The following is a 25873-nucleotide window of genomic DNA, read 5'->3' as shown; positions in this document are numbered from 1 at the left end:
AATAATCTAGTGTGCCTGAAAAATAAGTTATTTTTCAGTCAAACTAGATCGTTTAACATTCTTATTTCAAATTATAATAATGCATTTGTACTTGTGAACAAGTACAAATAGATGCTTCACAAGCGTGAGCATCTATGTTTTTCCGACTTAGTAGCTCGAAGGCACAAAGTTCGGAGATCACGCGTTTGCCACTCCCGACTTCCCACCCCAAACCGTTAACGAACGCAGCATAACCCACCGCGCGTGTTTGTGATTATCTTTGCCTGCGTAGTAAATGAGCTAGTCAAATGCATCGGATCGGCACATAGACCAGCTGACTCACCGATTTCCAATACTAGGCATTATCTGAGGAATTTTTACTTCCAACACTAGGCAGTATTGGAGGAATTTTGAGGGGCAATACTGCAGTATCTGAGCAATTCTTCCTTGAACAACTTTATACCTCACCACACACACAGGACAAACTGCTCGCCTACCTGCAGTTTGCCACCACTGGTCAGGTGTCAGGGTTCGCTGTGGCCCGACCCTAATTTCCGCTAGAGACAGAAAACAGACCGGCCTAACCACTGGAGCCTCGCTCCCCCACTGACTCCTTTCAATAGTAATCATCTCCAACCAGTTCCCTCTTACCACTCCCAAAACTACATAAAGAAGAACCTTCCTCTAGTAACTCTCTAAAATTCACTCTCTGAAAATTCCCTCTATTCTCTCTCTGTCTCTCTCTTTCTCTCCGTCTCTATCCCTCTCTGTCTCTGTTTCTGTCTCTCTCTGTCTCTGTCTTTGTCTCTCTCTTTCTCTGTCTCTCGCTGTCTCTCTCTCTCTCTGTCTCTCTCTCTGTCTGTCTGCCTCTGTCTCTGTCTCTGTCTGTCTGTCTCTGTCTCTGTCTCTGTCTCTGTCTCTGTCTCTCTCTCTCTGGATCACCATCCATCTCATGATCAATTATCTGCCTGGAGAAATTCTGAGATGCGGTTGTCAAGATTCAAATGAGCTGCTGTCACATGACGAAATGGCCAGTAATTGCCAGTTTAAAAAAGTCATAAAGAATTTTGATTGACTGCATGCATGTACAAGCCGTTCGTTAGTTTCTGAATCATTTCAGATGTTAAAAACTCCTGGGAAGGTTCATATAAGCCAAATGCCGTACAGTCAATTACATTAAGTCGCTTGTCAGCTGTCAAATAAATTATTCATTTATATTTTTTATTATAGCTACTGGTTTTCTGGTGGTTCTTTGAAGAGCGTAATAGTCCTTAAATACAAATAAAAGAATTGTGGATTGGATCGGAGAGCATGTAATTAAAGATTACTTTGTGCACCCCCCTGTTTAACACACAGATGGTTTACCCCAGGAGGGCTTTACCATGACTTGATTTACGAGGTAGAGTTAATTGGTTAACATGATTCATGCACAAACTTTTGTCTTGTTGGCTTGAAATGAAGGGAAATATTACATAAACCAACCATGCACTGTCAGAAAATGATAGAATATGAACTTTTTATGTGCAATAGATAAACAGCAAGTACTCCTTGAAGCCTCTGCTAACCCAAACACACACCAGGGTTAACTCAATACGTCCTGAATGTATGTACGTGTAAATATGTATGAACGTTTGTATGTATGTTCAATTGTTTGTGTGTGTATGCATGTATGTATTTTTGTATGTAATGAAGCGATGAAGGAGACAAAAGTGGCAGTAACACTGATATGCAGCCGGCACACCGAACATTTTTACCCCATCGGTGGAGCAAGGCCCTCTGCTTTTCTTAATGTGAAGCAGACCTCTGATGAGTCACAGTGTTAAACGCTTGCCATGTATGTGCGTTTTGGGTATGTATGAATCTATGTTTGTATGTGTGCATTATTGGTATGTATACGTTTATTTGTGTGTGTGTGTGTGTGCGTGTGCGTGTGCGTGTGTGTGTGTGTGTGTGTGTGTGTGTACATACATATTTTTGTACATTTCTATGTATTTATATTTATATATGTACGTATCAGTGGAGGCTCCTCCAGTGAGGAGAGGGAGGAAGCTAACCTCCTTAACATTACACAGACTACTGTAATTTATTAATTCCCTTAAATATGACTACTTTAATGCCTTTGTTTAGGTAATGTTTGTTTCCCTGGGTAAAGGGACATTAGCACCACCTATCACCTATTGACAATTACTTCAGGGAGGACGTTCCTCCCTCAGCCTCCATTGACTCCCATTAATTTCCCCGAAAGTGTTGGCGGCCGGTGAATAACATGGGGTTCAATAGGAGAGAGGAGGAAAGTCCTCCTCTGAGTGGGTGTGACTAGTTTAGGGATCTGGATCCCGCCTACGTCTGTTGGCTGCGCTATGAACCAATAAGCAGGAGCTCTGGCTCTGGAGCAGCCCGGAAGGAGGGGTTATCCTCTGAAGCCTAGGCTACGAGAACCAACGAACCTGGCGCTTAGTCGTATGCCTTGTTTCCACCGAGCGGTGCGCTAATGTTCGTTGCGGTACAGTGCGACTCTGTTCGCTTATTGGCGTTTCCGCTGAGCGGTGCGGTTCGGTGTGGCTCGGTTGCTTATATTGGCGTTTCCACCGCCAAAAGTTGGGCAACGTCCCGAATGAACGCGCTGAGACTACATCTTTTTAGAAACTCCTCTGTTGGGTTACCAAGCGGTCTGAAAGGGTGGCGAAAACGTGGAGCGTCCCTCAATCTTAATTGGCTTAACACCATGAGCAACATTCTGAAACATCCATTAACATCCACATTTGACTCAAACAATGTTAGGCTTACAGCCGATGTAAATAGTTGGGAAATTATGTTCTTGTTGTTCTTTTGATTGTTTGTTACTCTGACTGTTCTGTTTGATATTGTTATGTATTTAAAGCACATAAGCTGCCCCAACATAGCCACTAGGAAGCAGGATCGAACACACAAGCTGCATTACCCTCACATAGCCACTAGGAAGCAGGATCGAACACATAAGCTGCAATAACTACTCCAGCCACAGATGGCAGCACCTTTAGACAGGTGAGGAGGGCGGAGCAATTACGTCACACCGGCCACGGTGAACCTGTGCGGAGTTCAGATTAAGGTGATAGGCAGACCCGCGGAGAGACTCGGGCCTAAGCCCGTTTCTCTCACACGTGTTAGATACAATTCCCTCCCTTTTGCTTCATAGTAACCATACCGAAATAGGCCTAGTTTAAAAAAAAAAAGTGAGTTAAAAGCGACCAAGGATTGGACTATTTTCTTCAAAAAACGCGACAATATTGTGGAAACGATGTTACTGAATGATACAGAGCATGATGCATTTTAAATGGCATCACTTTTGGTCTCTTTGGTCCTGATTTTATTTAGTTTTACAAATCAAAAGTAGGCCTGATTTGACTAATTGCCTATGCATCCTTTCCTTCTGCCCTTGTAGTCCAAGACATGCTACCCACCAGCTTTCAAAGTACAATGCTACCAACGGTGGATTTGTAAAAAATGTATTCACATAATTATCCCTCCCTGCTATTTTGTAGTTCACAAAAACACCCTGAAACAACTTGAGTCTCACATACTTATGCCACCATACGCCACTAACAGTGCAAGCAGGCCATTAGCAACCAAGGGCACAGCCCTTCCTCCCTCACTTTAAAAACCAACAGCCGCCACTGGTACGTATGTATGTATTTATGTATGCATGTATGAACTTGTATGTTAGTATGTACGTACGTACGTACGTATGTACGTACGTACGTACGTACGCATGTGTATCTATGTTTGTATGGATGTTTATTTATTTATGTATGTATGTATGTACATTTGTATCTATTGTGGCAACCCGCCTTCTCCAGTGAACCACCACCTCCCGAAACAGGACACAACTTTGATGGGCAAAAGCCAAAAAGGCATGTTTTATCCTAAATTAAACAATGTCTCATCTAGAAAACAATATAACAACGAAAAAACCTTGGAGGAATCGACGGATCTATCCCACGTGGGTGGAATCCCGTCACCCAAGGGGACCGGTCTCTTCGTACAGGAGCCACATGGCTGGGAGAGCCCTGATTGAGTGGAGAAGCAGGCTATTTAAGACCTGCTTCTCCACCTGTTCCTCAGGTGCTCTGCATCTCCTTAATTGGCCCGGGTCGGGTTGCCACAGTATCTATGTATGTATGTACCTCCTTAGTGTGTATGGACCTCTCTCCCTCTCACGTCTCCCTGTGTGTTGCAGTGGACGGCGGCTGGGGCCCGTGGAGCCTGTGGACGGCGTGCGGCGTGGACTGCGGGCGCCAGCGGAGCCGGGACTGCGCCGAGCCCGAGCCGCGGCACGGGGGCCGGCCCTGCGACGGCCCCGGGCTGAGGGGCGACAACTGCACCGGGGGCCTCTGCATACAGAGTGAGTGGGGCCGGACGTCTCTGAGGCCCTGGGGCCAGAGCGCTGGGCCTCTAGGGGCCGTTGGGGCTAAACGTCCTCAGGACGGAGACGCTATCTTACCCTCCTTTATGGACTCAGTGGTCCTCCAGGAGGGAGCAGGGGGAGCGTCTGGCTTTGTGGCCGTAGATTAGACTTTGTAGGCAAAGGCAGGGGTGTGCACCCACACACTCATATAAACACACAAAGACACTCATGTACACACACGCGCACGCATACCCTCGTATAAATACGCGCACAGACACTCGTATAAACACGCACACGCAAACGCTCAAATAAATACACACACACTCACACAGGCACATATAAATACACATTCACACACACACACCCAAAAAACTCATATAAATAACCAGACATACAGACAGGTAAATACACACAAATTAAAATAAATAACCACACACACACACACACACACACACACACACACACACACACACACACACACACACACACACACACCCAAAAGCTTTGAGGTGAGACTAAACCAGACATTCATTGTGTCCTTGTCATTGCAGATGGAAAGCTGCTTCATGACATCAAGCCACAAGGTAGGTTCTCCAGGGGGAGGGTTCTCCAGGGGGAGGGTTCTCCAGGGTTAGGGTTAGGATTCTCCAGAGTTAGGGTTATCCATGTTAAGAGTTCTCAAGGGTAAGGGTTAGGGTTCTCCATGGTAAGGGTTCTCCTGGGTGAGCGTTGTCCATGATAGGATTACGGTACACACCACCATCCTCGTATCCACTCAGAGTGTAAAGCTGTACATCAATGGAAACAATTCAGCCAAACATGACCAAATGGGTCAACGTCATCACTAATATATAAACCTACATAAAAATACCATGTGGTCATATGTCCCTAGCATTGGGGTCAGTTTTTTTTATCTAATCACAATTAAAGTCACAAAGGGCTCTGCTCACGCCCGTATTGAAAAAAAAATTGGGGACACTCCTCTGACACCCTAACCCCTCCCTGACCTGCCCGATAGCCTCGAGGATCACATGGCAGTGCGGCTTCGTCTTCTAGTCAGCTAGAGAGGAATAGGTGACATTGAACCAATCAGAACAAGGCAAAGGGAGCATAAGGAAACGCATGTCATCAAGTACATTGTACTCTTCAGTCGCTCACAAAGACTGTGTCAACAATATATATACCGTACCATAGGCCTGTAGGAAGGACTTTGTTTGGGTTCAAACCTGAACCTTTGGGCTCTGTAACACCCCCCGCCACCAGACCAGGGGTTTGCAACCCAGGGGGCGGGCCGCACTGGCTGTCCCCTGAATTACACATAGGGTCGCAGGATATCGCCGACTTGGGCCATGGATATCTGAGGATCCATTTCAGAAAAATGAGCGTCCTGCATATAGAGACTTATTGCCTAATGATTCATAGCCCCAAGCTAATGACTACTAATTGCTGTGTGTGTTGTAGAATGTTGGTGTATTTTAGTGTCTCTCTTATTGTTCACATTTCTAGTCTAGGAACAGGCCAGGGCCTCTCATACTGATACAAGGTGTTATCCCCAACATTCTGCCATTGTTATGTCTCAAGGTTGAACCTGGTCCTCCGGGACATAGCCAGGGCCAAATACCTTATCAAGGCTGAGAGTGCGTCTGTTCACGTGTTATTCATCTATCCCCTTTTTGTATTATACTCGCCCCAACCCTTTGGTTCGACGAGTAGAGGGTTTCGACAGCCAAGGAACAAGTCATCGACCACCGGGTCCACTATAGATTATTCAACCTAAGTCTGTATCTCGCTGTACATCCTGGAATAAACCATCTATTCAACCCTCTAATCCAACCTGTCAAACTGCTTTGATTTCGACTTCAAGAATTACTACTACGACTGAAAATACACAACGCAGAGTCTGTCCGAACAGTTTAGAAATAAGCTGAAATCTAACATTTGGTGCCGTGACACCGTCTTGAAGAGAGAGGAGTGAGAAGACGATTGCCTCTGAAGATTGCCCAGTGACCGAGAAGAGCGCGCGCCCTGCCTGGGAAGACGTCTGATCAACGCCTGCCCTGCTGAGGGACCCGCATCCACAACGCGGCTGAACCAGCGCATCTCCATGCACCACGTGGGAATCAACGGTGACTGAATCTCATTCCACACTCTCGACCAAGAGAAAAGAACAAGGAAGTAATCTTAAAATAATCTACACACACATAACTGTGATTATTATTATTTGTTTTACTATTAGGCTGCACTACATTTGCTGAGTAATGAAGTTGTGTCATTAAGAGCTTGACGAAGTGAAAACCTGTATTAGTGATTAAGCGCTTAATCACTGAATATACGCCATATGAATTTGTTTGTTGATTTGTTTGTTGAATAAGGCCTTTGGTTCTGGGCTAGAGTCCTAGAATATTGTAATAGCATGTCATCCAAGTGATTTGTTCATCTTTGCTAGTTTGTCAATGTTGATACGTGTCCTGAATATAACTTAAAACGTTTGGTTTGCTAAGGGGTTTTGTTTTACGACTTGCTGGACAAGGAGTGAAACCGTATTTGTATTGAATTACTGGTGAGGTTACATGAATCGCTAGAGTTTTTATTTGTGCTATGTTGTTTTGATCCCCGCCGAGGAATCAGATATTGTTTTTGATCCCCGCCGAGGAATCACATATATTGTTTTTTTTATATTGAAGAAGGAAAAAGTGTGCCATCATCTGTTGTTGGCATACCGACCTCCGTGGGAGGCGTCTATTTGTTTCTTTCTAAGCAGCGATTGGTCGCTAGTTTTAGTTACTTTACAGATAGAAAAAGATAGAAAAAATGCCGAAAGGTAAAGGCAGGAAGAAGGAAGAGGAGGAGGAAGAAGATAGCAATCAAAGTCCCAATGCATCCGAACGAAAAGAACAAGATTCTTTTGAAGTGGAGGTTAGAGAGATTGATATTTATTCAATTAGCGAGACTCTGTCTAGATTCTTCAACGACAGACATGATTTGCAAGGAACCGAAGATAAACTTCGCATAACATATGAGATAACGATGGACCCCCAAACTAAACGCTGGCCAAAGGAATCGATCTGGATGGTTTTCAAAGACTGGGTCAAGAAGACTAGACGAAGTGAACCAGTTGGGTTGTTACTATTGTCTCAGAGTAAACGCTACTTTATCAAGCATGTCAGCAACAAAAAGAGAGATGAATTGGAAAAGACAACTGCTCACTATGAAGATGCTCTGGGAAAGACAAGAGAGCAAATCAAACTGCTTGCCGATGAAATTCGTTGGTCAAAGGGAAAGAATGGAGAGCAAATCAAACTGCTTGCCGATGAAAATCGTTTGTTAAAGGATGAATTGACTCGGGAGAGAGACCTACACCAGACGCTAGTCAGAGAAGGACTGATAGCGGCCCGCCCCCTCGACTCAGGGCCCCCAAGGGGGGGTGACCAAGGCAACGGAGGAGGAGCCTTGGGAGTCTATGGTCGCATGTACCCCACACTGCCATCGTGTGGCCCAGATGGGGAATACATCTTCCCGATGCAGCCATCGTCGCCACCTGGTGGTTTACAGGAGTCAAGACACAGTGTTCTCTCAGCCGTCAACAGCTTTATAGGCGAGTACCCGGTCATCTGCAGTACCCCCCACGTGCCACGGAAGGGAAATCCATCTGCCCCACCTGACTATGCTAATCATGATGCGATCCAGATCCCACAGCAATTTCCCCCTGTTCAACACACTCTGTGTGTTTCACAACAATTTCCCCAATTCTCCCCTGTCACACCACATTCCTCCATCCCACAACAATTTCTGCATCCGAACCCCCCAATACAACAATTCTCCCAGACGAGGCCTGGACCAGTGACTAAGAATGAATCACGCATTGGAGGATTTGATGACAACATACAACCACACTGCAGCGTGATGGGAGGCGCAATCACACCACACATCAAGACCACATCCAAGGAAGAGGAGAGTGAAGAAGAAGAAAAAGAGGGAGAGCGTCTTCGCAAGTCTGCCCACAAGAGGGCAGTGAGCATTGCCTGTCTGAACAAGGTTGATGAGAAAGACGAAATAGTTAACCTCAGGCCCTTGAAGAAGATAGAAAGCGCTGAGGGACGCACAATCCTCTATGAACCCTCCAGCCCGAAGAACATCGAAAAATGGAGTGCGGATATCGACCACCCAAAGAGAGCAGGCCTACAGCCATGGATGAAACTGAAACAACTGATGCTTCTGTACGAACTCCACCCCTACGATGGGCTTGCCATATTGTTCAAACACCTGAGCAGCACTGAGCGCACCCAGATTCGATACGAGGTGGAAGAGGCCATTGGAGAAGACGGAATGAGACCAGAGAAGGGATGGGAGGCCATAAAGGCGTGGATCCAAAAGCACTCCAAGGCACAGGTCAACTGGACAACAATCACACGTTGTTTGCAGAAGGAAGATGAGGGTCTGGACCAGTTCAACAAGCGCTTCTTCGAATGTTATTTGCTGCACTCAGGCCAAACTGAATATGATATGGACACCATCGACCAGTCACAGGACTTGCCTTTGAAGACCATGTATCTCCAGCAGGTACTGCCGGAGATCCGAAGGGGAGTAAAGACAAGGTTTCCCGGCTGGGACAACCGAAGCAGCACAATGGCAGAGATCAAGGAATTCGGAGAAAAGGTGGATCGAGATGAAGAAGTCAGGATTCGATTCCTGGCTGACGAGAAGAAGGGAATGGCAAGGGAACGAGAAAGATTCCCCCAGCCCAACAGAGATAGAGAACGATTCCTCCCGCCAGACAGACAGAAAGAACTTCGACCATGCCACAACTGTGGACAATTTGGACACTGGCAAAGAGAATGTAAAGCCCCTCGAAAGATGTACCGTGAGCGCCCCAACGAGAAACCAGGGGACGAAAACCGCTCAGACAAAATTAAGGAACTATGGAAGAAATTACAGTGGCAGAGTGCTGAAGAACTCAGCCGCATATGCGATTCAATGTCGGAAACCAACAATAACACAGACTTGGAATGACACTCGTTAGATTTGGCACGCAAACTAACTGATACGGGGTGAAGAGGAGGGAGTGTTTGAGTGTTTGTTATTTTCATTCCTTTATTTTCACGAGAGGTTAATCTTCGAAAGATGCTAGGACTTTTGTCACCTTTGTCGCTTATCTAATTGAGAATTCATGTTGGTTCCTTCTTGACACAACTGCTCAGCTTTAGAACATTTTATTTGTTTTGTTTTATTTTTGAACAAAGGTTCAATCATTCATTCATTCACACAAGGTTTATTGAGAACTATGATGACTGATTACTGATTACTGATATAACCATTTTCGAATCAAGCGATTTATTTTTGTATGATCATTTTTCATTGTTTAACGAATCATTAAGACAATTACAAACCATAGTTGATTATTATTACTGTTGGAGGCTGTGACAATGCCTCCCCCATGACTGATACTGCACTTTTTCTTTGTTTCATGTTTCATCGTACCTGGGAGATCCAGGAGACACGGACACTTGTTGAGTCCTTGGGATGAGTCCTTGAACTGAACTGTGTCTGTGTTTGTCCTGACGCCCTACTACGAACTTTCATCCTCATCCCCCATCACACCTGCGGTGGCCATCAACTGGAAAAGAACTCTGTTGCAACTGCTACTCAAAACCAACTGAGTCATGCAGTATTGTTTGGGATGTTGTTGTGCCATCTATTTACAGGGGGAAATTGTTCATTTGACAGCCATGATGTAATCCACAAAGATAACACATTTTTACAAACTGCCCATGGGTTAGCTAAGGCTAAAGGGGAGCAGTCATGTTGGGTTTGTGGGCTTATGCCAGCTTCATCTCAGGTATATCCTTACCTCGCTGTCCCGTTCACCATCCCCGAGTATGTCGCAGCTTATAAACATGATGTCATCAGAGGTAACCCTAGATCTGGATCTGTAGCAGCACCACAGGTTTCCTATTACACTGTCCCAATGGATGCAGGCCCCCCAATTAAGATCAAATTGAGCTATGCTCCTAAGGGTGTCATTTGTTGGACCAATGAAGAAAAGGGGCGGGATATGGGTAGGAGTGTGTGTTCATATTCAGCTATTGTGGGCCAGGAACAGGTTTCCATATCAGAGAAGAATCTTTTGGTGAATGTCCCCCTACCCCCAGTAACCCGCGTTCCTGGTGATTCACCTGGCCAAATGATTGCCACTGATGCCTTACCTGCGGTAAATGGGACCATGTTTGTGTGTGGACAGGACGCTTATTCATATCTGCCTCCTAATTGGAGTGGTTCATGTTATGTCGCCTATATAGTGCCTGCTTTGGAGATTGTGTCAGAGGAACATTTGAAGAGTAATGCTACAATTAGATCTAAGCGTGCAGTTGCTACTCCAACTCAGAGAGTCTTTGCTGCTATCATTCCAAACTATGGCGTCACAATTGCTCTGGATGAGATTAGAGATTTAGTACATATTATTGACGCTATAGGGAACGATTCCAGCCATGGCCTGACTGATCTTAATCATGAATTGTACGGGCTTAGAACAATGATTTTCCAACATCAGTATCTATTGGACTTCCTTGCTGTGCATCTTGTAGGGTACTGTTTCTTTATCAAGCGCCATTTACACCAGAGATGTTGCACATACGTCCCCGATGCATCTACGAATGTGTCTAATTATGTTCATGACATCTATGATAATGTGGCCAGGCTGAAGTCGGAAACGGCTGGTTGGTCTTTGGGAGGATGGCTAAGTGGGTTGGGCGGGTCCATGTTTTCTCAGATAGTCCAAATCTTACAGCCGTTTGTCCTTCCCGTTATTATGCTCTATGTGGTCGTCAAGATAGCTCTCTGTGTGTTTCACCGAATGACCGCCCCCCGAACGACCCCCCTGGGGACTGCCCCGATCTTGTTAGCCCCCCTTAGGGTGGCTGTGTTAGAGAGCCCACCCCATCGCAAGGTCTGGTGCCCCAAACTTCGCAACGTTTCTAAGGCTAGGCCTTCCACTGAGGCCATTAATTTTGTTTAGAGGAACAGAACCACTTTCTTCTGCTGGGAACAGTGGAAGCTATTGAAGAATGGTGGAGCTTCACTGCCAAGCAGAGGGAGGGGCCTGGACAGTTGACCTTCTTGATTCTTTAAAATTTTTATCTGTTTTGGTTTAATCATGTGTAACCTAATGAGTTTGTTATTTTCTTTATTATAGTGGCCTACACCTGGTTTACTTGTGTATGATTTGAATTTACTTGTCTTTTGCCTTTTATGCTTTCTTTCATTGATTTAGTTAATTATTAATGGGTCACCAGAAAATACACTGAATTCTCTTTTTGTGGGTGATCTTTAAACTATGTTTAGTATGATCAAGAGGGAGGAATGTAGAATGTTGGTGTATTTTAGTGTCTCTCTTATTGTTCACATTTCTAGTCTAGGAACAGGCCAGGGCCTCTCATACTGATACAAGGTGTTATCCCCAACATTCTGCCATTGTTATGTCTCAAGGTTGAACCTGGTCCTCCGGGACATAGCCAGGGCCAAATACCTTATCAAGGCTGAGAGTGCGTCTGTTCACGTGTTATTCATCTATCCCCTTTTTGTATTATACTCGCCCCAACCCTTTGGTTCGACGAGTAGAGGGTTTCGACAGCCAAGGAACAAGTCATCGACCACCGGGTCCACTATAGATTATTCAACCTAAGTCTGTATCTCGCTGTACATCCTGGAATAAACCATCTATTCAACCCTCTAATCCAACCTGTCAAGCTGCTTTGATTTCGACTTCAAGAATTACTACTACGACTGAAAATACACAACGCAGAGTCTGTCCGAACAGTTTAGAAATAAGCTGAAATCTAACAGTGTGGTAGAGCGGTGTGAGTACCTTCACTGGGACGTTGATATCACCGGCAGATGTTGATTAGGAAAAAACTATTTGTGTTGAAGCAGTTTCACAAAAGCTAATGCAGTGGACTATACATCTGCATTACATGTATAATCCCTGCACTAGACTATACACCCTCTCTTTATGTTGAGAAACTGCATGACGGGAACATTCTGGAATAAAGGATAACCGATATCAGGGAAGTACTTTATTCCGGAACATAACATAGATCATTTGTCAACGCCATTTAATGTCACAGCCCTGATTCAGTACATTATTAAGACATAACGCTACTCCTTCAACGACATCCATCACACATAAATCTCTCTGACAATGCGTCGTTCAGAACTATCCTATTTCCACCAAAAAAAGCTTTGCGATCAGCTCATCCATTCCATACATTATGAACAACGTTTCCAACATGTCTGCCAGATCTATGCGTGTTAACTTCAATCACGGATTATGCATAATGGCCTAAACTCATTGTGTTTGCCTATCTTGTCATCGCGTGTCTGTGTTTGTTTATCGACGCCGGGCAACAGTTTAGACCGCTTCAACAGATGCAGCTGCATCTGTCGAAATGTCCCCAGCCCTCGATTAACCTGTTACTGTAGCTGTTTACACCAACGCTGCATACTGGGGCTGAATTCTCCTCCCATAAAGCCTCTGGATACTTATCAGGCGTCCCCAGAAAAGTCCACCTTTTCCTTTTTTCTTTACTTCAACAGAGCTCATTATTTTCTTGAAGAACTGAAGCTGAAACTCATTTCTCAGCTCTTTTTTTTGGTGGGGGGACGTGTCTCATGCTGCCGTGCCATTTGGACCGGCTACAGGGTAATCGCCGGTGATGAGCTAATTCAATGAATTGCTTCTGTCAGACGGTCCCTGTGGACGGATCCGTGGCACCACACATCAGACCCAAACGCCGTTTGTGAAATGACATTCAGGTGTTGGTTTGATTAGAAGTGCTTTCCCTCTGTGGATCCTCATTAGCACTAGCTTCTCACACTCCTCTCTCTCTCTCTCTCTCTCTCTCTCTCTCTCTCTCTCTCTCTCTCTGTCTCTCTCCAGCACACTACCACACTACCACACACACCCACACACAATCCTTCACGATGCACTTTCAAACCAGCAGGAATAAAACCTAAATAAAGTTGTATGAAGTCCGCTGAAGCTAACACACAGTTCACAGTCCTCTAGCAGACAAAAACGTTTTGTAGAGACAACTGGAATAATTTTCAGTTGTTGGTTTATTTTCAAAGAGAATAATAGTTCTTTATAGCATGATTAAGGGAATGGGTGCTAGCAACCAGAGGCGTCTGTATCTATAAAATCCCCCAAATATACTTAGCTTTAACTCCTGATCTTTTATCTTTAATTCTTTATTCTCCTTGTTCCGTCCGCTCTTCTCTCTCCCCCTCCCTCCCTCCCTCCCTCTCTCTCTCCCCCTCCCTCTCCCTCCCTCCCTCTCTCTCTCATCCACCCCCCCCCCCCCCCCCTCCCCCCCCCCGGTAGAGGTGGAGAGCAGCAGTGACGTGGTGCTGTACTCTGGGCTGAGTGCGGGGGTCCTGACGGTGGTGGTCCTGATCGTGGTGGTCACTCTGTACCGGAGGAGCCACAGCGAGTACGGCGTGGACGTCATCGACTCCTCCGCCCTCACCGGCGGCTTCCAGTCCTTCACCTACAAGACGTCCCACCAAGGTCAGCTCACACACACACACACACTCACTCACTCACTCACTCACTCACTCACTCACTCACTCACTCACTCACTAATACTTAATACTGATTACTGCAATCACACATTTTATTGAGTAACTTAACACGTATCTTTTGAACAAGGCACGTACTCACGGAGTTGAATGGTCATTTGTTATGCAAACCCTGACCCTTTATATCATCAAATCAGGAAGTACCAGGGAAACGACCAACGGGCTGCCTCCAGCCAGCCTTTCAACCTTACAAAAGTATAAAACTCTGGCCCCCCCACTTGCTTCCTCAGTCCTCGTTAGGAGACTGTCAGCATGGATCCCAACCTTCAGGTCGGGTGAGAGACGTAGGTTGGTCTTTAGCGGCTTCTCCTTGTCTGTTCTGATGGAACATGCTAGCGATGGACAATCTAAGGCTACGTTTACATGATGACGGTCTGAACAGAAGACTCAAAAGTGGTGTCGCGTCTTCACTTTGTATTCTGCATTTAGAAAAGCGTTTTCGGGAGGAAATCTGCGTGCATACGGTGATGCAAAAGTGTGTGGAATTCGATGCATGACAGGCGGCTAGGTGGTGCTGTGATACACTTTCACACAACACCGCCATGTCTGAGCGCATGCGTAGAATCTTCCTTCTTCTCTTATCTGTGCCGCGAAAACCAAAACATAATTACAGATTCTTCTCTGTTCAGTAATACTATCTGTACATATCCTGTACATTTCATGGAAAGACTCCTGTAAGTTTATTAGAGCTGCCAGAGCAGCTTGAAGGTCCGACGTATGGAAATAATCCAACATGTTTGTTTATTTCCCTGTACTGGCGCATGTATTTGACGTAAACGCGTACACGACGTGAGCAGATCTGAGCAGAGTTTTGCGTCTTTGCAGTGTAACGCTACAGCGGAGCGTATTCAAGTTTTCCACACTGGAGGGTGGTTTCAGATTTTTGCATTTTTAAGCCCCAAAAACGCCGTCACCGTTTAAACGAAATGCACTTCTGATAAAATATTTTGTCGTTTCTACCGGCAAGCGTCCTCGTGTAAACAGAGCCTAAAGCTACAGGAAGCTCCATATGTTGGCAAGGTCAAATCCCTGACCTTAGCTGTTGCGCTGCTGCTGCTTGTACAACTGTCGTTCTGCGTGTCTGACAGGGTTGGGCCAGGGCTTCTAACACAGGCCTAGTTCTAAGACTAATCCACCACTAAAGGCACTGCTGACCAAGAGCCTGATTCAATGTCTGCAAAGCCGGACACAAAAACAGATAAGAAGTGTGTTGGTATATCCGGTGTTATGGCAGCTAGCTGGCTTTGGCTAGCTTCAACTTTTCATCATGTCAAAGTATCTTAATTTAACCTGGCCCTTCAACCAATAGAGTATCACGATATTGAGGGGAATAAAGATTATATTTCCGATGACTTTAATCAGTCTATGGTCATGGTAGCTCTTATAGTTATAAGCGGAAATTACAAATTACAATGCATTCGTTTGACATTTGTACCCAATTAACATTTCTATGTAGCCTATAATTTATAATTGCAGTAGTACATACCTTTCGTACTGAAATTATTGGACAAATCGAACTTAAGATATCGTAAATGTCAAGAACAATCTGTGCCTTCGGCTTCCGTCTCCGGTGGATCAATCTTCTGGAGAAAAACTGATTACCTCCCGATAAGCTAATTTATTTGTTATTCCTTCAAAATGAGGAAGAAACTTCCATCTCCAATCTCTTCACTCTTGACAGTTTATTTTTGATTGCACTCTATTCTGAATCATCAATTGTACTCGAATGAAGTTACAGTTAAGATGAAGTCACAAAAATAATGTGTTGATGTATTTCACTCCTTAAATAGGAAATAGATTCTCAGAACAGGGGATTTATTTTCCACGCCTGAATTGAAGGGTCACCACGTGATCTTATTTCAGAGCGACAACAAGTGCATTTTGATGAACCAGCAGGACACATCGAAGGCTATCACCCTGCTCTGGGCCTCTTTCCATATATGAGCCAATAAAGCCGTCATTTCATAAATAATTATAATTGGTCCATGCCCCAAAATAAAAATACCACACACAGCATGATGAAAATTGCTCCTTTCTCTCTCTCTCTCTCTCGGTCTCTCGCTCTCTCCCTCACTCTCTCTCTCTCTCTCTCTCGCTCTTTCTCTCTCGCTCTCTCTCTCTCGTTCTCTCTCACTCCCTTTCTCTCTCTGTCCCTCTCTCTCTCTCATTCTCGCTCTTGCTCTCTCACTCTCTCTTCGTCCTTATCTGTAAACTGTCAAACGGATGCTTGGACTGTATCTAGTAATAAATCTGGATTGATCCAAGCCAGTGATGCCTTAAAGTGGAGGTGGGTGGATGAGTGGCAGTGGGTGGTTTGGAATGATTCCCTGAGATAGACCCTGAGCGGCAAGGAGGGATGCCTATTATGTCATGTATTAAGAACGGTGTCAACCATGCTTGTTGCCTTGCGTGGTTGACAACGCCGTAGATGTGTGAATTTGTGTATGAATGGGTGAATGTGAGGCTATAAGGCTAAAACACTTTGCGTGGCCAGAAAAACATGATATAAATGCAGTCCATTTCCCACTCACCTTGACAAAACAGCAGCGCTGCCTGGTCACGCTGCCTGGGTGGGGTTGACCTGTGTCTGTGTGTTGGGTGTGTCCAGGAAACCCCCTGCTGATCAACTCGTCCATGCAGCCTGACCTGAGCGGGTCGCGGACCTACACCAGCCCCATGTGCTTTCAGGACTCCATGGACAAGGAGCTGATGGCCGACCACTCCCTGCTGGACCCGCTGCCCGACATCATGGTCAAAGGTACGGCACACAACGCCTTTAAAGACGGTAGCAGTGCTGAATGCAGCTCGCTGGGTTGGTGGTGCGAGCCTCTCACCACGTAGACGACGCGGCTTGCTGAGTCTCCGGTTTGATTCCGACTAAAGTCGTTTACTTTCTCTTTCGAGTCGAAGTGTTTGTCGGTATTTCCAGTCCTGTCCATAAAGGTGCACAAAGCCTGTAAAAATATATATGTTCAGATAGAAGGCCGCAAAAAAGCAATTAATTCCTGTCAGTTTTTCATTTTATCGCTCAGTCTCCTTGGTTGAATATTCGCTCCGGCGCCGTCCCCAAAGCATTCTTTGATCAGGGCTGATTTCAGTTTTATTTTATATAATATATTTCATGCTTTTCTTTGTCGCTTTATGAACAGTACACTGAAAAGAGACAGGAAAGCAGATCAGAGAAGCTAAGAAAAAACGTGTAGCATAGGAGCACAGGTGGGAATCGAACCTATCCAATAATATCTGGCACGCCAGATTAATCTGAAGTTATATGATTTATAACTTCAGAGGCTTTGCTGTTTAACGCAAGTAGAGTTTCTGATGAGGCTACTTTGCCTACAGCTCTTCTAACGGTGAGTAGGCTAGGAACGGAGGTTTATGTGTGTGCGCAGTCAGTCCGCACCAGCCATGGTGTGTGTATATGTGAGTGTGTGTGCGTGCAGTCAATCAACACCCACCGTGGTGTGCGTTAGTGTGTGTGTGTTGTGTTGTGTTGTGTTGTGTTGTGTTGTGTTTTAAGAGTGGTTGGCTGCTTTTTTAGGTGCGCACTACTGCCCTCTCTCCAGCATAAGGCCTTACTACACTGCCAAGCCGGTTCGGTCGAGGCTTGGCACGCCCAGCGATTTCACCGTCTTATTTCGAGTTTCCTGTGTAAAGCCGAGGGGGTAAAATCCCCCGTTCGTCATGGCGCGGGCTTTCTTGGTTCACTGGAGAAGGCGGGGCTGCGCAAGGAGTCTAGACCTCTTTAGAATAATTTGCCTATTCCCAAATGTTTTTATTTTTTTATGAATGAGGACACTCACATGCAAGAATTAGTTCACGACTGAGTGTAGGCTACAAACGCGATTAACCATTTGCTAAGAGCAAAAACACCAACATATTCTTAATTTTTTGGGTTAGGGACGGGTTAGGGTTTTTATCCTGACAAAAGTCTCGTAAGGATAGTTCCTCTGCGTCTCTCTCGTAGATCGCACGATCTTTCAACGTCTTTGTTAAATATGACTGCTTCACCTTCTCTCACATGATCAGCAGCTCGCGGATTTCACTTTCTCTCCAGTTAGAACTGCTCATGATGATATCGCTGCATTGTCTCTTTGGAGACAGTGCAGCAACACCACTACCCAACGTGATAAGGCATGACATTTACGTGATTAGGGCATACACTTGTTTAAATGTAGGCTACGACTTTTAAGAGTCATCTAGTGCTTGGTAGGCATATGACTAAGCCAGCTGACGGGCCTACGTGCGTCGCAGTTCCAGATGCACTTTCATTAATCAATTCCTTGAACTAGCCTTTGATAATGTTCTGGGCCGCCACCTACTGGCTGGAAAAAAATTGTCCCGAGGCCAAACTTAGTTGCCGACCCCTGGCCTACATGGTCAGTGCACTATGCTTAGCGGACCCCCTTTCCAGCTTTATTTGACGTCAGTACCTCATGAATCAGGGGGGGAGGTGATGGTGAAAGATAAGACCAGGGTGTGTGTCCCTTCCATCCGTCCGTCTCTCCAGGGAGAGGGGAGAGGGCCGAGTACCCGATGATGTCCGATCCCAGGACCTTCCCGCGGGGCGTGGCGCCGGACTACCAGGGCGTGGGCGTAGACGCCACGCTGGGCCGCAGGGGGAAGACCCTCTTCATCCCGCACGGACTGCCCCGGCCTCCTCCCCCTCCTCTTCCTCCCCCGCTGAAAACCACCAGGGTGCTGGGCCACGCCGGAGGAAGGCTGGTCGTACCCAACACTGGTGAGAGAGAGAGAGAGAGAGAGAGAGAGAGAGAGAGAGAGAGAGAGAGAGAGAGAGAGAGAGAGAGAGAGAGAGAGAGAGAGAGAGAGAGATTCTCTTTCTCGGGAAAGAGAAAATGTTGGTGAGAGATGATGACAGACAGAATGAAACAAGGGCTTCTCAACCAGCGGTTCTCCTCCTGACACACCTTCCTCCAGTCCTATGGTCCTGATTTCATGAGACCGTGTTCAATGTTTTATTTTATGTTTGCGTACAAGTGTTCTGTTCAATGTTATGTGCGGCAAAGTGTCGTTGAGCGTTATTATTCTGAATTGTGATGTCTGAGAAAACGAAGCACAAGAGCACAAGCTTCAAATATGATTTCTTTCTTGAAGGTACCCTAGCGGGGACACGTTTCAGATTGACGCGTGACACTTATTGTTTGTGACAGGAAGGAGCAAAGTGTATTCTTGAGAGTGTGTGTGTGTGTGTGTGTGTGTGTGTGTGTGTGTGTGTGTGTGTGTGTGTGTGTCTGTGTCTGTGTCTGTGTCTGTGTCTGTGTCTGTGCCTGTGCCTGTGCCTGTGCCTGTGCCTGTGCCTGTGCCTGTGCCTGTGCGTGTGCGTGTGTTTACCTCCTATGTCTGGACGATCAGCCATGCTTGTGTCTCTCTGTAGGCATTAGCCTGTTGGTGCCCCGCGGAGGGATAGCTGAAGATACGAGCTGGGAGATGTACATGATCATCAACCAGGAGGACAGCAGGTGAGGCCCACACTGAGGGTCTGAGGCCGCCTCCCGCCAGGTCTTTATTCTCACTTCTCTTCACCCCCCTTCGATATCAACACACACACACATACATAATCTCACACACACACACACACACACACGCATATACAGACAGACAGACACACACTCACACCTACACACATGCAAACATACACACTAACACGCATATACTGACAGACACACACACACACACAAACATACATACACATACGCATACACACACACACCTGCTCCTTGGTCGGAGTGGAGCTCTCGGTTGACTTTACGTTCTTCTTTCATTTCTTTGACTTACCTTCTTCCTATTATTTCTGTGCTCTCCCTCTACAGTCTTTCATTTATTCCTCTCCTTGTTGATACATAATTCAGTTTTTGTCTTTTCTTTCTACTTTCCTTTCCCTTTGGATCTTTTCCTTTTTTATTTCTCTATGAAACACATTAATACAAACGCACGCACACTCAAACACACGCTCAGACACACACACACCCAGACATGCATACACACACGCACACATAAACACACACACCGCGACTGAGTGCCAGACACACACACTAACTTGACACGGTATGAGGTCTTTGCTCATCTTGCACACACTGCAGGGTAGGACGTGATGTGTCACCAATAGAGGTGTGTGTGGGTGTGGCTGTGTGTATGTGTGTGTGTGGGTGTGGCTGTGTGTGTATGTGTGTGTTTGTGCACTGCAGAATGGAGGGCTATACTTAGAGTCTGCTTTGCGCCTGGAGACAGCCCAGTGATGACACCCTCTCCTTTTGTCATGACTGGTTAAAGTGGCAAATGTTGCAAACACGCTGTTGTTTCCTCTCCTCCGCTCTCTCTCTGTGATGACAATCCCCTTTTTGGGGGTTCAGTCGGGTGAACCAGACGAGCAACAAATAAACATTCATAACGCCTGGCTTTTAGCGGGGGGGGGGCCTGCTGCTGCGTTAGAGACACGCGCATCGCAAAGGGGTTAGATAAGACGAAGGAACGACAGAGATTGAAGAAATATGTTCCTGGGCCGCGGTGCGTTCATGCCTCAGAGCGGATGTCGTTAAGTTGGGTCAGTTATTAACCTGTCACCGGTTAGCCATCGCCGCGCTTTCCCCGTAGATTCCACTGGACTGATTAGAACCCCCATCGCCTGCGTCTTTTAGGAATCAAACTTCTGCATCACACCTTTTTCCCTCTTTTCTCTTTAACCGCATTTGAAGATTAGTTGAAGAGGTTTTATTATTACACAGGGGAACTCATGGTGGTGTAGTGGTGAACATCTCTTCTCTGAGAGACCCACCGGAAAGACCCATCTGGTGGAGGTGGAGGTCGAGGAAGAGGAGTGGGTGGAGGAGAGGCAGTGGGTGGTGGTGGAGGAAGAGTAGTGGAGGAGGAGGAGTGGGTGGTATGGGGAGAGTGTTTGGTGGAGGAGAAGAAGGAGTGGGTGTTGCTGGAGGAGCATCATTCCATCGGGCTCCGACCAGAAGCTGTCAGACAATCTCCTCCCTATCTCCAGAAACCCAAGGAGAAACCAGACGCTTCTTGCGTTGAACGAAGACCTGAGCAGCAAAGACATATGTTAGACTACTCTTTATAGAGCAGGTGTAGGCAGGTGATTGGTAGCTGGTGATTGGCGGCCAGCCGCGCGTGATTTGAGTCCTCATGGTAGAACTACCAGCAAGCTTAACATTCTAGTCCGCTCAGCTATGAGCCAGAGAGCTAACCTTATGCATTGTACATATTTATAATTTGAAATTCGTCCCAGCCTTTATACCACAGATTCTCTAGGGTCTAAAGCATATAACCAAGTTGTCTGAGTACAGTTTAATTCATTTTTCACAATTTAACAGCTCGCACTTAACAGACAGCTGAACAGACGATTTTACTGGAACTACTTAGCAGGTGTCCTTATATCAGGGGTTAATGCACACCCTGCAGCCAATCAGAATTGAGTATTCCCCCAGACCATGGTATAATATTAAGTAAGCGATAACACAATAATACGATTTCCCAAATTGTGTGCATGGGTGTGTGCGTGTGTGGTTGTGCGTGTGAGTGTGAGTGTGAGTGTGAGTGCACATAAAAATCTGATTCTAAATCAGGCGCTGTGGTCGCACACGTTGCATTCATAGCGCCCGGCCATCTTGCGAGGGCCTGGTGACAGCAGGGCACACACAAGAGTGTCAGTCTGTGTGTGTGTGTGTGTGTGTGTGTGTGTGTGTGTGTGTGTGTGTGTGTGTGTGTGTGTGTGTGTGTGTGTGTGTGTGTGTGTGTGTGTGTGTGTGTGTGTGTGTGTGTGTGTGTGTGTGTCCAGCCCAGCTGTATGACTGATGGTGGTCCCATCAATTGCTGCCCGCTCTTCGGGGCTCCCAGCCACGACCGGGCCCCTGGCCAAGAGCTGCCTTGGCCCCAGCTAATCTGTCAACAGAACCGGGGGCCAGCCGGGCTTTCAGGGGCTGCCCACCGACCCATCAGGCCTGCGTTGCGCGCTGTGCTGCGACCGCCTGTCCTCCGCCGCCACGCTGTCCATCAGTCTGATGGCTTTAATCTTCCTCTGTCTAGCTCAGAGTATAAAAGGTTGGCTTTGTGCTTGGTGGAGATATTGCTGCCTTTGTTTGTGCATTTGTGACGCTACCGCCAAATTTCGAGACCCCCACTCCTCAAGCACCACCAATTGGTGTTGTTAGATACTTCATGGGGTGTCTGTGTGTATGAACCAATGACCTGGACTCTCTGTAATGTAATTGTGGCTCTGATTTATAGATATATGAACACAAGCATGATCACATGACGGTTCTGACCTTGGACGTTCTGTGTGTTCTGGCTGAAGAACAAGTCCTCATCAACCATGTCACACAAATGTATGTGCTGGTGTTGTTTCAGAAGCATGCTGAAATATTGACCTGCCAGGGCACTTAAGGTCTTAAGAGCTTAAGAACAGCCCCCAGAACTGCCAATAGCCCATTGTTACATTATCCATTTTTATGGTGCCATTTCCGAGGGAGCAGAATCATTCCATGTCCTTCATGGTCACCAATGCTTCAAGAGGAAAAGCCAAATGTTTCAACATGTAGCCCGGGGGTCCTGTCCTTTACACCCACGGACGGGAGGGTGCTTAGAGTGTTTCATCATGCTCCCCCTCAACCCAGACCCTCCACACCACAACCTGCTGAAGTATTGGCCCCAGCGCCCGTGACAAGTTCTGATTCATACAAACAGATAACGCACACACACATCTCTTTTGTTGTCCAGCTGCGGTTTGTGAACACAGATTGTGTGTGTGTGTGTGTGTGTGTGTGTGTGTGTGTGTGTGTGGGTGTGTGGGTGGGTGGGTGGGTGGGTGGGTGGGTGGGTGCGTGTGTGTGTGTGGTGGTAACCCGGTGCTCGATTGTGCCGGGTTCCACGGACATACCACGCTTTGCATTGGGGGTTTAGCCGATCCCGGCATTTATTACGGACAGTTTAAACAATCAAGGTGCTCGCAGTCTCTAGGGCCTCCGTGGGCCTCTAGGCTCTCTCGGACCAGAGCGCTACCTTCCTGCTCCCGTGCCGTGCAGTGCCGTTCTGCTGTCTGTCCCCGACCTCCCTTTAAGATGGCTCCTCTGCCACCGGCCAGGTGTCCACCAATCACCCTGATTGGGGAGGCGAAAGGGATGCTCTCCGTCACCGGCTGGTGGGTGGGGGTGGTATACCCCGTCCTTCACGGTCCCTCGGGCCTGTCCAGGCCGAGGTTTACGTGGCGGGATGCCACAGTGTGTCGTTCCTATGTATTTCCATGTGTCCCATCAGTATTCCTTGTCTATGTCTGTGTCTAGTGCTCTTCCAGCTTTGTGCTTGTATATCTCCATCTCTTCTGTGTCGTGTCGAGTCTAATCTGTTTGTGTTCCAGGGATCAAACCCGGCGTCTCACACCTGTCTCCTTGTCTTTGTTGTCTCTCTCCCCCCCCCCCCCCCCATAGCACGGCGCCAGAGGACGAGGACGAGGTCCTGCTGAGCCCGGAGGTGACCTACGGCCCCCCGGGGCTGGACCTGTCCTGCCCCGTGGCTCTGTCGGTGGCGCACTGCGCCGACCTCAGCGGCCCCGCCGACGCCACCTGGGCCGTCCGTCTGAAGAGGAGGACCCCGGAGAACAAGTGGGAGGTACCCTCACCGTCACCGCCAACCGACACTAGGCAAAGGAAGGAGGAGAGAGGAGACCTCTTCTTCTCCAGCGTTCCTCCCGAACTTCGGGAGAGGTTGGGGAGCGCAAAATTTGGTAAAATAAGTGATGTAATATTAACAATAAGATAAGTATTATTTACAATAAGATAAGCAACATTTTCAATAAGTGAAGTGCTTCAGTTTGGTGGCTGGGAGGGGGGTATTGAGTGCAGAGCCGTAGTTTCGGACCCGAAAATAGAGTTATGTTATTCGGTTGACATGACAACACTGTCAACATCAATCCCGCAGAATGCGGTGCGATGCGGTAACGATGGGGCAGTGGATCCTCTGACCCTGCGTTCACACCAAAAGATGCAAAAAGTTGACGCGCGTCGTGATCCCATTCAAAGTGAATGTAGAGACGCGTTGCTGCTTTACTGCCGATGCATTTGCTGCCGAGAAAACGAGCAGCAAAACTTGATTTGACGCGCGTCAAAATCTGATTTGCGGCGCGGCATGCCCGTGCCCGCTGACGGGCACGGGCGAAGGGCGCGTTCACGTATTTTGCGGCGCGTCAAATGCTGCTCGAGTTGAAATATTTCAACTTTTGACGCGCGTCAAAAGTTTGACGCGCCGCAAAACATGATTTGACGCGCCGCAAAACTCAGGCGTCAACGCGTTCGGGCAGCAAATGCATCTTTTGGTGTGAACGCAGGGTTAAGGTGGCAGAATAGCCCCACACGTTTTGGATACTCTTGTAATGTTTAGCTACCCCCCCCCCCCCACACACACACACCCCCCGCCAGAGCAACACACTCTTCTGTCTTGCCTGTGGAGAAAGCCTGTGTGACCTACCCCCCAACCCTTGTCACTGTGTGTGTGTGTGTGTGTGTGTGTGTGTGTGTGTGTGTGTGTGTGTGTGTGTGTGTGTGTGTGTGTGTGTGTGTGTGTGTGTGTGTGTGTCTGTGTGTCTGTGTATGTGTATGTGTGTGTGTGTGTGTGTGTGTGTGTGTGTGTGTGTGTGTGTGTGTCTGTGTCTGTGTCTGTGTGTGTGTGTGTGTGTGTGTGTGTGTGTGTGTGTGTGTGTGTGTGTCTGTGTGCGGGTGACATTTACACAGGATGTAATTTTCCGGCAGAAACGTGTCGCACAAAAGGGAGCCATGAAAAGAGCCATCATTTCGGTGTGTTATATGCCATCGGGATAAAACTGAGATGAGAAGAGAAGGAAAAAGGAAAGAGTCTGGCAGGAGAAGTCAGTGAGGAAGAACAGAAGAAAGAGGGAGGGAGGGAGGGAGGGAGAGAGGGAGGGAGGGATGGATGGAGGGAGGGAGGGAGAGGGAGGGTGGAGACTGAAGGATGGAAGGAATGAAAGAGGGATAAAGGGAGGGAGGGAGAATTAAGGCAGGAGACTGAAGGAGGGAGATATGAGAGAGGGAGGGAGGGAGGGGTAGAGGGAGGGAGAGGGAATGAGTTGTCCCTCAAGAAGAAGCAACAGCGTGACCCCTCTTTGTCAGTGTGAAATAATGAGCACTTTATCTAATGCAAAATGCCTCCACGATCCTTGTTCCCCGGGCTTTACTGACATTACAGCTCGCTTTCCCTCTGTCTCTCTGTCTCTCTCTCTCTCTCTCTCTCTCTCTCTCTCTCTCTCTCTCTCTCTCTCTCTCTCTCCCGCTCCCTCTCGTCCCCTCGTCTCCCTCTATCTTCATTTATCATCGTGTCTCTTAAACGTGTACTTTTCTACTACTAGTATGTGAGGCTCCTAACCCTCTTCTTGGCTGCTCTGTGGGGAGGGAATGGCACAGAGAGCCTCCACTGTGTCCAAAAGTCCAAATGTCTGGCTGCCCGTTTGGCACCTATTACACTCCCTATATCCCTGGAATGAGGGATGCCACTTATGCGCTCCTTCTCAAGGCTCCCTCTCCTTCAGGTTTTGGGGAGGTTTTCCTTGGCCCTTCAGAGCAGTGGTTTTCAAACTCGGGTTGGCACCCCTGAAGCCTACTTTAAAGTCACCGTGCTTCGACCCAAAACGCCATAATCAGGGCCTTAGCGCACGGTGCATACGGCTATCCATCACGCACCCTTGAGACAGGAAGGTCTGCGGTGCAGAGTGGGCGAGCCCGGGCTCCCAGATTCCAGACGTGAGGCCACGATTCGACGTCGTGCGTCGTTTCTACTCCCTTCCCTCGTGTTGTTGTCGGTTCTTATCAAAGACGCCTCTGAGGAGTGTCTGTGGGTCTGTCA

General features: G+C 47.2%; 1 protein-coding gene across 1 annotated transcript in view; it reads left to right on the top strand.

The window, feature by feature from the left end:
* The window catches only part of LOC130380596 (netrin receptor UNC5D-like), a 159475-nt gene that overhangs the window by 121443 nt on the left and 12159 nt on the right, over positions 1–25873 (top strand). Inside the window, exons 7-14 of the mRNA XM_056587841.1 lie at positions 4196–4360; positions 4915–4947; positions 13740–13925; positions 16605–16808; positions 18507–18737; positions 19392–19476; positions 22052–22057; positions 23449–23629. Coding sequence (XP_056443816.1) covers positions 4196–4360; positions 4915–4947; positions 13740–13925; positions 16605–16808; positions 18507–18737; positions 19392–19476; positions 22052–22057; positions 23449–23629 — 1091 coding nt within the window. The remainder of the gene's footprint in view (positions 1–4195; positions 4361–4914; positions 4948–13739; positions 13926–16604; positions 16809–18506; positions 18738–19391; positions 19477–22051; positions 22058–23448; positions 23630–25873) is intronic.

This window comes from Gadus chalcogrammus, chromosome 4 (assembly GCF_026213295.1).
Source record: "Gadus chalcogrammus isolate NIFS_2021 chromosome 4, NIFS_Gcha_1.0, whole genome shotgun sequence".
NCBI lineage: Eukaryota > Metazoa > Chordata > Actinopteri > Gadiformes > Gadidae > Gadus > Gadus chalcogrammus.
The sequence above is the reverse complement of the archived record's forward strand: the minus strand, read 5'-3'. Positions and strand labels throughout refer to the sequence as shown.